A 13,585-nucleotide genomic window follows, 5' to 3' on the forward strand; every position below is an offset into this window, starting at 1 on the left:
ATTTGGAGTATTGGGCTATGAAGACTTTGATGCTCTCCTCTCAAAGACGGTTCAGAAGACCACGGTTGGGTCATACCAAGAAGAATTTGAGAGGATTAGTAGCCGATGTCATCCACCATGGACGGATCGAAGCAACTCGCGGCACCTTCATCTCCGGGCTGCGGGGTGACATACAAGCCGATGTGAGGGCTTTAAGGCCTAGAACCTTAAAGGAGGCCTTCCAAGATGCGGTGCTTATGGAAGACAAGCATAGAGCTATGAAGATACACTGGAAGCAGAGTTGGACAAGCCAAGGAAGCCGCAATCAAGCTCTACCAAACATAGCGGCGGGAAACACTAGCGGAGTACCAAGAGCTGCTTTGCATTGATACCTCCTCGAGCACCCTTGAAGCCATCCCAAGATGTGAAGTACGCACCTAGAGGTCCGGGCGAGCACTCACACCTGCCCAAGTAGAAGAAAGAAGAGCCAAGGGCTTATGCTTCCGTTGTGATGAGAAGTTTGTACCAGGGCATCGTTGTGCTAAACCGATGGGATCGGTGATGCTCATCGATGGATTGGAGGAAGCGGAGGATGAGCTTGCAGCTGAAAGCGCAGATGTGGCTGGACATCGATGAGAAGAAGTTGAGGAGCAAAACGTGGAGGACGTTATAGCTGAAATCTCCCTCCACGCCTATTCGGGGACGGCGGCGCCAAAGACATTGCGGGTGAACGGAGTAGTCAAGAAGACCACGGTGAGAATCTTGATTGACACCGGGTCCACCCACAACTTCATTGACATGAGGCTCCTTAGGAAGATTGGGCTCGAGTCGGAACCCACGGAAGGGTTCGATGTGACGATTGGAGATGGCACCACCTTGCGAGCGAGATTCTATTTGTGGAGGTGCAGAATTGAAGGTGCAAGGCCAAACTTTCACATTGGATCTTTATCCATTGGCCTTGCAAGGTGCCAATATTGTTTTAGGGACCCAATGGCTTCGGAGCTTGGGGCCCGTGACCTTGATTTTATAAGCCTCACATTGACCTTTTGGAGAGATGGTCGAGAGTGTTGTTGGATGGAAGTAAACCGCCGCTTGAACTTTCAAAAGAAAGGGAGCTCGCTTCTTTCTCGGCACCCACTTTTCCTTTCTTTTCAGATCTACGAAGAGCCGGTGCGAGAGGATAGTGATCTGGTCCGACTCATGGAGGAGTTGAGAGCGAACCCCTCAAGCAACCCCGAGCACGAGGAGCGCAATGGGTTAGTACTAGAGCACGGGCGAATCAAGGTACCCCGAAACGAAGAGCTACGGAGGCTATTGATGGCACACTTCCATGATACTCCTATAGCAGGTCATGAAGGGGTATTACGTACTTACAAGCGGCTGGCCCAAAACTGTACTTGGACTGGGATGAAGGCCCAGATCGGGCCTAACCATGTAGTGGGTTCGACCTTACCCGAACCAATGGAGGAAGATGGCTCCAATGAGCCGGTTCGAGTCCTAAGTCGTAGGAGAAGACGCCAAGGATCCAGATTAGAGGGCGAAGTGCTGATTGAGTGGCCGGGCAAACCTACCGACGAGTCTACATGGGAGCTAGAGACAGACATCATGGATCGCTTCCCAAATTTCAAACCTTGAGGACAAGGTTGCGGAAGCGTGGTGGATTGATACGATTCGGACTTCACCGACGTCGTCTCGAGTTTGGATTTACCTTAGGATAAGATTGAGTTTTAGGATAAGATTGAGTTTTAGGATAAGATTGTGTTTTAGGATAAGATTGAGTTTTGGTTAGCCTATAAAAGTATGTGTAGGGCAACCAAAATTATTATTGAATATTGAGAATTGAGTTTGCCTTGCCTCCTTCATCTTCTTCGCTCTCGTTCCCTCAATCTCCCCGGCGACGCCGCTTCTAATCTCCCTCGACAGGCCAATCACCCTAGTCCCTTAGGAGTGACCCTCTTCTCCCCCTTCTTCCAATTTATCCATCGCTATCCCTAACTTTTCCATCATCCATAACCCTTCCACCATCACTTTTACACCGGTGCCACCCCATCAACACCGGCCCTCCACAATCCACCATTACCCAGGATTTCGTGCCTTCATCCACGGAATCCAAAAATAGAGTATCCTGACGTTCGTCCACTAAACGAACGATATCTCGAGATCCCCAACTCCGATTCGCCTCAAACTAGATCCGTTGGAAAGCTCTTTTCCGGGCCTACATCATATCAAAATTTCACAGCGATCCAACGGTAGGATATTTCGGGATCTGATCTCAAAGTTCCGTGCAAGATCGTAACAATCTGGTATCAGAGCCATAGCACCAAAAGAGAGTTCGTATCAATCTGGTATCAGAGCCATAGCACCAAAAGAGGGTTCGTATCAATCTGGTATCAGAGCCTATAGCCGAGGAAGGATCGTAACATGATACACTTAGTTAGGATCTTTTCTTATTGTATTAGGTGTTTATTTTCATTAAAATAAAATTCCTGTAGATCGCGTTCGAACGCAGGAGGGGTTGCATTCGAACGCCTGCATCATGTTCGCAAATACAAATAACGCATATTGTGTGTTCGAACGCGATCGGGCGAGTTCGAACGCTAGTGTTCGAACGCCTACACCGCATTCGCACATACAGAGATGGAGCTTTTGGGTGCGATCGGGCGCGTTCGAACGCGATCGACATGAATTCTCTATCATTAGGATTACATATTATTTTAAGACTTGTTGGCTAGCCTTTATAAATATGTGGATGGATGGTAGCCAACTTCATTATACTATTGGATTATTAATTTCTTGCCTTCTATCTTCTCTAGACTTCTCCCTCCTCCCTCCTCTCTCTTTGCCATCCTTCCACCTCTATAGTTGACAATGTTTCTTCTGACGTCTAATCTTCCTCGACTATCCAGCCATCCCTCTTCTTTTGGATTTCGATCACTTCGTTCTCTTCGTTTACTTCCCTTTATTATATCCACTATCCACCTTTATCTCAATAACCATCTAAAATCCTAACATCCACTCCATCCGTCACCACCACCATCACCCACATTATTCCGTATTTTCTTTCATGCTATAGTTCGAATCTGCGAAGGGCATAAATAAAAGTTATAGATCAGGAAGTTAGGAATCTAACCCAATTAGTTTCGTAATTTTCTAACTATTAGAAAATATCTGACGAATATTTTTCCACGATTGTATTGACTTAATCTTGTAATACATTCAAATTTTAAAAAAATCGTTGCGTATCCTATTTTTGGTATAAGAACCCATCAAAATAGTATCAGAGCTTATTATACACTCTAAGAGCTCATGTCCAATGCGGGTGCAGAAGTGGCAACAACATGGCAGTCTATCGTAACAATAGAGTCCCCAATTATTAGAAAATCGAGCTAAGGGTTTAGATATATCAATGGTAACTCTTGCCCTTATGAATTTTGGCATTCAACCCTTCACTAGATGCCACCCTCCACACACGAGATACCGAATTCTGAGCCATTGAGGTGGATAAATATTCCAGTAGCAGCTCATGAAATTGCACCCATAAGTCACAAAAGTCAATGCACCACCTTTCCAAGGGGACCCAATTCATTGATCAGGGTTGAACCCCGAGGAAAACTCATTCTCCAAAGAAAGGAGGAGATTAGAGAGAGATCCCTCTAGAGGGGAAAAAAATTCTACATCGAACTAGCTTAAGACTAATTCGGATACCACCTTGTTAATTTATGTATAAATTGCTTAGTGAAAAAGTTGCTAAACTGAAAAACTATTGATTGCTTTTTTCAACTGGATATGGTTTTAGCACACCGCTTAAAACGAGAAGGTTCCATCATCCTTAGTAGCCCACGTGGCACGTGCAACGATGCAAAACAAATCCCGTACCACTGCTTTATAAATGATCGCTCGAGATCGGCCACCTGTGCTCCTCCTCCCGAATATACCCTTCCAGATTCCGCGATGCGGAGACCTGAGACCTGAGACCTGAGACCAGAACAGAGAGCCCCCCCTTCTATTACTCTCTCATTGAACAGTCCACCTGGTGCCAAATCCGTGAACTCTCCATAACATCAACGGCTACGATTCTTTTTCCTGTGGGTCGAGGGTCGACTGGCCTCATCGTTCTCCTTTATAAATCACTCCTCTCCCTGACCTACCTTTCTCGCTTGCACTGCGAAAACCGATTTCCATCTGCAGATTACGATCTCTCGATCTACCGATTCCTCTCCCTGCGAAGATGGCGACGATCCAATCCGTCAAGGCGAGGCAGATCTTTGACAGCCGGGGAAACCCCACTGTGGAGGTATTCGAGATCGATTTCCTTTTCCATCCGTGATCTTTTCTCTAGATTTTGGATTCGAATCTTGTGTTTGCGTTGTCCGATCGTAGGTTTTTGGTCTAGGTTTCGTTAACTGATTAGGAAATTGTTGGGAGTTTTGAAGCGGAGATTAGGTTTTCGAGAAGTAGTTTGTTTACCGTCTGATGTGGTTTTCCAGGTGGATGTTTGTCTCTCGGATGGGTCCTTTGCGAGGGCTGCGGTTCCTAGTGGAGCATCAACAGGTAGTTTATACTAACGTGAATGCTTTTGTAAGGTATTCCATTCCGGCTGTTTGATAATTCGGGTTGTAGAATAATGATGTTTCCGTTCGATTTTAGTCTAAAAAACGGGTTGTTTTCTAGTATCTAAAGCGGGATAAGTGGAAGATGTATTGCGATTTACTAAGTTTTCACCTTTATCACTGTCGATTACTCGATTAGGTATATATGAAGCTCTGGAGTTAAGAGATGGAGGATCTGATTATCTTGGGAAGGGTGTTCTCAAGGTTAGTATCATGTGCGTTTGATTTTTTTTTTTCTCTTTCTCTTGGAAGTGTTTTGAATCTTAATTTTTCAATTGCGTGTTAGTTATGCTTAGTTTTCTCCTGTACTTCAGTCGTAACAATAGCTGATTTGATGGTTTTATGTGGAACATCCAATGCTCAATGTGATGGTTCAGTGCCTGCTGGGAGATAAATTTTGTTTCACATTTATTACTCCTGGCTTTCTTTCACTACCTGTCTAAGATCCTACAAGTATTAGCAACCAAAAAACAATTTTTAGATTATTTCTAAATAATTATGATAGGAAAGAGTTTAACCAGTTACTTAACCGCTCGGGCCATTAAATGGCTTTGTCCTTTTGCGTTACTAGTTAGCATTAATGTATTTCGTAAATTTTATTTGTTACTTTGGCTTCACTTCAATAATTAATTCTTAGTCAATAATCGGGTGCATCCCATTGTGGTTTTCTTGTTATTGGCAGCCATTATTAACTAGACATACTGACACTTTTCTTTTAAATATTCTTCTCCAGACTTAAGTTGTATGTGTAACAACTTCTAGTGGTTAATTGTAACTTCTGGATGATGTTGTAATGTGATTATAAATTTCTAACAATACATGGCTTTTTTTATATATTTTGTACTAAGTGAGAAAAAAATTCCACATAGACAAAAGATCATCTGTAAGAATAGAAATTTAGAGTACCTGAGCTGTTTGTATTATCAAAATATCTTGTTGAATAAAATAACTGCAGTGACCATATGATCTTTTCTCTCCATAATTCTGGAAAAAGTAAATGAATAATATTTGCAATTTAAGAATGATATAAAAATGTCTACTGTTGAACTTCTGGAGGTGAGTTTGACATGTCTGTCTGACCTTTAGCTTCTGAAGATATTGTTATTGTGTACTGTAGTGTTGAGGGAAATAAATCTGTAGAAAGGTTCTTGTATGTATTAGTTCGCACTTTAGTTCTCAGCCATACTTGATTAATACCTTATTATTGTTTGATGGTCTTTCTTTGCAATATTACTTTACCTGGCATCTTATGCTTTTATTTTTAGTCAGGACACATGTACTTGGGTCTCTTTTATGTCATATATGCACTTATAGTTGTTGCATTCATTTTGTGTGCATTTTCATGTCCTATCATTTCCTTCGCCTGTAGGCCTTTAGGTTTTGCAGTTCTTTTTTCTTTTATTATGTAATTATATTCTGGCTATTCTTGGTTTAGGCTGTTCAAAACGTGAATGCTATCATTGGACCAGCATTGATTGGGAAGGTATGTGGTGCTTTTATTTTCATGTGTCCTAAGATATCCAGTGTAGTGCAAAACTATTTATTATTTGTACTTGTAATATGGTGCTTTTATTTGCAGGATCCAACTGAGCAGACTCAGATTGATAACTTCATGGTTCAGCAGCTTGATGGGACCTCCAATGAGTGGGGCTGGTGCAAACAAAAGGTTTAGATATTCTATACCTTTGTTTTGCTGTATAATACATTGTTTAAAACTTTACTCTTCATTAGAAGTTGCTCATCTCTTCATGCTTTGATCTTTTTTCTTGGAACGTGTACTCCAGCTTGGCGCTAATGCTATACTGGCTGTGTCACTTGCTGTTTGCAAAGCAGGAGCTCTTGTCAAAAAGATTCCACTTTACCAGGTTTATATAGATGGATTTATTTGCTATATACATATTAGATGTTATATGCAGCTAACAGTCTCCTTCTGTTTGTCAAAACCATCTTGCAGCACATTGCGAACCTTTCTGGAAACAAGAAACTAGTTTTACCTGTACCTGCATTCAATGTCATCAATGGTGGATCACATGCCGGAAACAAGCTGGCTATGCAGGCAATGATCCTAGTCATCTATTCAGCAATTTTATATGCCCTCTAGCTGTTAAATAAACATTCATAGAAGTATTCTTATTTTACCTCTTGTATTTTCTAGGAATTCATGATCCTTCCTGTAGGAGCTTCCTCCTTCAAGGAAGCCATGAAAATGGGTGTCGAAGTGTACCATAACTTGAAGGTAGAACCTTTGACAAATTGTACTTGTTATTCTCTATATTTAGTTCTAGATTTTTAATGTTATGTCCTTATTATTTTGTACAGGCTGTTATCAAGAAGAAGTATGGACAAGATGCTACTAATGTCGGAGATGAAGGTGGTTTTGCACCCAATATTCAGGTCTGGTGCTAATCAAACTTTTAGCTAAAAAATGTTGTTGATAAATATTCATGCACATGCATTTGTCTGTTCACCCCCTTAATGTGTCTCTTAGGGTAGCGTTTATCTTTGGGAATATCTTTGATCTTGTTCTTGCATTATAATGACTATAATAGTTTGGATTGTTCAAAGCTAGAACTGCAGATAATATACAGTGAAATAGTGATTTTCCCAATTGCATGACTCCTGTTTACTTTTAGGTCTGTGTATGCCACCTCCAGAGTTCCAAGCTTATAGGTTTTGCACCAAACAAAGAAAAAAGTAGTTCCACAGTGTAAAAGGTCCAGGAATAGTTTATAGCTGTCTTCACAAACATTGTAATTTTGTACCAAAAATATTTCAGTGTTCACACAGAAAGTTAAAGATATTCCTTACAGAGATTAGTTGTGTGGCATGTGCTTGTTCTGACTGCATTTAAACCAGAAAATAAATATTTTGTGATTTATAGGCCATGAAATATCAAGCTGGTAGAGTGCAGTTGTTAGGATGTAGATATGGATAAGTGATATCACTATAATTGATAGGATTTGAAATGAGTGCATCTGGAACAAATTAGGGTTCTCATTTATAGAGGATAAGCTATGTGGGAATTGATTAAGATGGTACCACAAAATGCACCATTAAAGAGATGCAATTTAATTGAAAAATAGAAGATTTCTTGAGAGGGAGAGAGAACCAAAATGACTTGAGAAGGATGTGAGAATTGATTAAGATGGTGCCACAAAATGCACCATTAAGGAGACAATTTTATTGAGATAGAAGACGCATTTGAGAGGGAGAGAGACAAAAATAGGAGGAAGTAATATGAAAAGATACATTAGCACTCATTTTTAAAAATGATCTTACATTAAATAGATTTGAATGGAGGAAAAGGATCCCACATAGCCGACACAATGACAGATGGAATTCATGGTTTCCTGTTGTTGCAGTAAGACATCCCAAATTAAGACCACCTTTCTCTTAATTTGCATTATTTCAATATTAGAAGAGTATTTGGAGCGCTGCTACTAGATCATATTAGTCTTCATTTTGTAAATTAGTGTCTAGACTATCATTTACAGGACAGATTGTTGAAATGGTTTTTCTTTAGCCAGGAGTTGACACCAATGTCCATAAGGTTAATGTTAGTTTGGCATCCTCTACCTAAGTATTCAAGGTGTTTCACTTTCACCCTCACCAAACACCAATCATTTTTATTGGTGGGGAGATTTAGGAGGATTATAATAATGCATTTAGAAAGCAAAACTGGCTGACATATGAACCTTTTTACAGTACCATTATGTTTGTATGATGATGCCTTCTCAGATGCCTTGTGAATTTATTTTTCAGGGGCTGCACCATGTGTGCTTGATTTGTGAATTGTAATTATTGTCTTGTTATTTGCTTTACAAAAGGTTAATTTGATGTCATTTGTTTGCCTTTTCTGAAACTGCAGGAGAACAAGGAGGGTCTTGAGCTTTTGAAGACAGCTATTGCAAAAGCTGGATACACTGGCAAAGTATGTTTCATCCACATATCTACTTATATTGACACTTTTAGAGAAACATAAGGCTCGAGGAGATTTATTTTTCTTTTCCTTTTCGGCTGCGCCAGGTTGTGATTGGAATGGATGTTGCTGCTTCAGAATTCTACAATGAGAAGGATCAGACTTATGATCTCAACTTCAAAGAGGAGGTCAGTCTGATTCTGTTGCTTTTGTTATTTGGGTTGTTGACTTGATTCACTTGTCTACAGTGAGTTGTGTTTGTGCTCTTTCATGATATATTTGGGCACTGTTTTTATGCTAGAATCCAGTTTGTTTCCTATTTCCTGTCATTACTTTACATGTTGATTCTCTTTATCTACTTATATTGCAGAACAATGATGGCTCTCAGAAGATATCTGGAGATAGTCTAAAAAATGTATACAAGTCCTTTGTTTCTGAGTATCCCATTGTATCAATAGAAGACCCATTTGATCAGGATGATTGGACCCACTATGCAAAGATGACGCAAGAGATTGGAGAGCAGGTGCAGATTGTTGGAGATGATCTTCTTGTCACCAACCCAACGGTATATACAAAGGACTGGATGTTTTCTGCCTCTTGTCCCTCTTAGCAGAATTTAATGGTTTCCTTTAATTTTACCCCTGCAGAGGGTTGCAAAGGCGATAAAGGAGAAGACATGTAATGCCCTTCTGTTAAAGGTACAATACCATATCTTTCTTCAATTTATTATTTCTAATTATGATCACTTGAATATTGCATTATAATCAAACTCTTATTCATGGTGGTATAGGTTAACCAAATAGGATCTGTGACTGAGAGTATAGAAGCTGTGAAAATGTCCAAGCATGCTGGATGGGGTGTGATGGCCAGTCATCGGAGGTAGGGCAGGATTTTGTCTATCATTCTTCTCTCTTTTTCCTCCACTTTTGGCAATGTTAATTGGTCTTTGCTGTTGTTTTAGTGGTGAGACAGAGGACACATTTATTGCTGACCTTTCTGTTGGTTTGGCCACGGTGAGTTTCTATTCTTCTTGCATCTCCCAGTTTATTCAGCATTCTGTGGGGGCTCGGAATATATTGTACAAATGAGATCTTTTTTTACCTTTGAGGAGCTTCTAAACTGTATCTAAAGACCTATCCAGCTAATTCTCCATGTTTGTTCGTGAAACAGGGCCAGATCAAAACTGGAGCACCTTGCCGATCTGAACGCCTTGCCAAATATAACCAGGCAAGCTTTCTTACCTTTATGGTAGTAAAAAGCTGTTCCTCGATAATTTTATTTCCATCTAAATCTCTTAACCTTGTTTAGTCATCAGACACTTTGTAATAAATGGAAAGGGTTTCTTAAGAAGTTTTATTTAATTTTGGTATCGATGCAGCTGCTTAGGATCGAGGAGGAGCTGGGTTCAGCAGCTGTCTATGCAGGAGCTAAGTTCAGGGCGCCAGTAGAGCCTTACTAGAGGAGGGAGTTGAGGATCAGGAAAGTCATTAGCTGCGTAAATTTTGTTGAGTTGTGCCCTGGACTTTGTTTTTCTTACGAGCGTCAATAAACTCTAGTGCCTCTTGCTGTTAGGCCAGCAAAAACAATTGAGTGCTACTATCTCGAGGTGCGTTTTGTTGTCGTACAACTGTGAACTGGTTATAGAACTATTAAGCTCTTGATGGTAAAAGTTTTTGTCGAAAATTTTCTAACTTGAACGGCAGTCACTGGTTCAGCGATTGGGTGTTTAAGATCCAGTTTCTAAGTACATTGATTGCGTTCCATACAATTAGAACTTATGAACTTACAGTCCTAACAGAGAAACCTGCATATTCCCCTAAAAGGCCATCATACATCAAACAAAAACCAGCACCAAAACTAGGGGACACCAACGGAACGAAAACCCAAAACAAAGGTTACTCAGCAGCAGACTTCACACATTACGGACTACAACTTCTTAAAAACAACAGTGAGAAACAGTCCAAATGGACGAGTATCCAAGAAAAAAATGGAGACTGATTGACTCCAATTAGTGCCGATTCTCGACTTCCACTTGTTGAGCCATCTTTTTTACTTTCTTTGCCGCTCCCAGCAAAGGAATAAAGTAGTTACTTGTATTGGATATTTTCTCAAGATTTAGATTTACCTGTAAAAATATTACTTTTTTTTAGGCACACTCCAGATCAGCGCTGCAGCCCAAATAGCAAACAATTTATTCATCTCTTTATTATTGGATGTCATAGAATCAAACCAATTTTTTTGCATGTTATGGTCTACTGGCTAGCCCCAGTGCTTTTTTTAATCTTGCTTAAAATTTGTTTCATATATTTACATTTCACAAATAAATGATTCACGGATTCCTCCTTTGAATTAAAAGACAAGCTATATATTACCACTCCACTCTTTTTTCTTAAGGTTGTCTCACATTAGACACAGCAAAGCCTGCACCTTCAACGTAATTTTTAACTCCAAATTTTTGGTAAGGAATGAGAAATGATCCCAAAAATCTATATAGAGATTTAACTATGTAAATTTCGTTGCTCCTCCACTTAATCCATCTTTGATATTGAAATAGTAACACAAATGCTGCTTAGTTAAGTTTTTTCAATATTTTAAATTCCAACCGGTCCCACTCTACACCTTTTTGAGAGTAACATTTTCATTCCAAACAATATCAAAAAGACTTGGAAAGTTGGTCACCATAGTACACTCCCTATACAAAATCTAACTTTTTCATCCTTCTAAATCTCCCATTCTGAACCAGTTTGAAAATTTTTACTTATTTGAAGTACTCCAAAAGGGCGAAATTCTAATAGAGTTGTTAATATGAAAGAACTATGTTTTAGTCCTTTTATAATATCTTTACATTATTCATATCAGTTAAGTCCAGAATACCCATTCTTCCAAGGTCTTTTCTCTTACAAATATTTTACCAATGAATTAGAGCATTTTTTTTCTTGTTTCCTTGGTACCTCTTCACTGGAAATTTCTTCTCAGTTTTACAATTCTCATCTTAACCCACATCGACATATTAAAAAAAAGACATAATAGAGAGAAATGGAGCTTAGCACTACTCTCCCCTAAGGAGAGTAACTTTGCTTTCCAGCCGGCAAGCCTTTTGATCTTATTAATGATTGGCATCTAGTCACATTCTTTTAACTTACTATCATGAAGAGGGAGTCTTAAGTACCTTATAGGCAGCTTTTCAACTTTGCAGTTTAGTAAGTTTGCAAACTTCTCCATACCTTGCCTTCTCCCCAAACGCACTAGAGAACTTTTATTGAAATTAATTTTTAGGTTTGACACAACTTCAAAATAGTAAAGAATAAATTTCAAAACCCCCACGTTATGCTCATCAGTTTTTAATAAGATCAATATATCATCAGCATATTGCAAATTTATAACTCCCTTATCCTTTACGTTATTTCTCAAACCGCTTAGCAAACTATCTTTTTTGCATTGCTCAATCATCTTGTGCAACCCATCAGCAATCAAAGCAAATAAATAGAGGGATAGTGGATCCCCCTATCTTAGGCCCTTCCTGCATTTAAAGTATTCTCCTAACTCCCCAATAAGCATGATAGCTAAGCACCTAGTTATGATAGCCTACATCACCCAACCTATCTAGTTTTAAGAAAACCCCTCTATTTTAACACATCTAGCAAAACAAGTCCCAAGTCCCATCTCACTTTATCATAGGCCTTTTCAAGATCTAGCTTTAGCAACAAGCATTTCTTTGACTTTTTTATCCCAAAAATAATCTCATGTGCACAAGTCATATTGTCTAAAATATACCTCTGTTTAATAAAAACACTTTGATACTCTTCAATCATATCTCCTATCACGAGACAAAGTTTTAAAGTCGACACTTTGGTGCTAATCTTATAACTATAGTTTAATAGGTTAATGAGCATATATTCTTTAATTTTCTCAGCTCCATTCTTCTTAGAGATTAGGGCCATTATGACATAGTTTAGTCCATGCAAACCCTCTTTACCATCATATAGGTCCTTAAAAATTCTCATAAAATTATTTTTAATCAACTCCCAGAACTCATGGTAAAATTTCATGCTAAAGCTATTTAGTTCAGGGGCCTTATTCTCTAACATTTCACTCATGACTTGTAAGACCTCAGTCTCAGTGAAAGGTTTACCCATTCTCATCTTCTCTTAGCTTATAAGTTTCCAAACCTGAGCAATCATTTTCAACCTCTATTGATTAACTTCACCAAAAAGTTTATTGTAATATTTAGTAATATGATATTTAATTCTTGTAATGTCTATCACGTGATCCCCATCAATGAACATAGAGCATATATTATATTTCCTCCCATTTGCAATCCAATGAAAATAAGAAGTATTCATATCCCCTCTAGTAACCATCTCTATCTAGATCTTTGTTTCTTTGTTGCTAGACTGGTTCTTGATGTTTCATAATAACTTCTTGGGTCGCCATTTCTTCAGATCATACGAGCACTTAAATAATAATAAAAAAATAAATCTTTGTATAGTTGCCGATTGTTTCATAATATTCTTAGGATCTTTCTTCTTAATGCTTAATGGGGTGTTTGAGTGTAAGGTTTTGTAGTGTAGACAAGCTAGGTGAGAGACTTAGGCACTGATATTAATATTTTTATTGACTATGCATTCATGTATCTCTTTATATTTCTCTATATTATTAAATCATATGAGGCCATTTTAATTAACAGTTTTTGCCCCCCCCTCTTTTTTTGAATATGTTGCTCAAACTTGTGATCGCCTCGCCCCCTTCCTCTCCCTCCGATACCTCATCGCTTTCAAAATGTATACCCCTATTATGTGATATATTCATATTTTACTCATTTATATCTCATTAGTTTTGCATATTTGCTACATTTTTATGTTAAAATTACTGTTTTAATTAGTTTTATAACTCTTGAAGGACAATAATGAGTAACTAGAGTTATCGAGAAAGCTTACTAGAGATAATTATAAAGTGGAATCTTAACCAAATATCACAACTCTTTCTCTTTCCACCACGTGTTGCCATATTAAATCAAGACTAAAGTTATCAATGGGTTAAAGAAAGTTGAGAAAAGAAATTTGGTGGGTCACATATT

General features: G+C 38.8%; 1 protein-coding gene across 1 annotated transcript; it reads left to right on the top strand.

Annotated features, from left to right (window-relative positions):
• Window positions 1-3,874: 3,874 nt before the first annotated feature.
• Window positions 3,875-10,177, top strand: LOC140798875 (enolase). Its single transcript, XM_073152962.1, has 17 exons — window positions 3,875-4,273; window positions 4,467-4,530; window positions 4,729-4,793; window positions 6,025-6,072; window positions 6,169-6,255; window positions 6,374-6,454; window positions 6,544-6,645; window positions 6,745-6,825; window positions 6,909-6,983; window positions 8,458-8,520; window positions 8,616-8,696; window positions 8,879-9,073; window positions 9,156-9,206; window positions 9,299-9,387; window positions 9,470-9,521; window positions 9,679-9,735; window positions 9,887-10,177. Exons 1-17 carry the CDS (start codon window positions 4,208-4,210, stop codon window positions 9,965-9,967), a joined length of 1,338 nt encoding a protein of 445 aa, XP_073009063.1. The 5' UTR covers window positions 3,875-4,207; the 3' UTR covers window positions 9,968-10,177.
• Window positions 10,178-13,585: the final 3,408 nt, after the last annotated feature.

Source organism: Typha latifolia, chromosome 12 (assembly GCF_019914945.1).
Source record: "Typha latifolia isolate L0001 chromosome 12, TyphaL0001v2, whole genome shotgun sequence".
Classification (NCBI taxonomy): domain Eukaryota; kingdom Viridiplantae; phylum Streptophyta; class Magnoliopsida; order Poales; family Typhaceae; genus Typha; species Typha latifolia.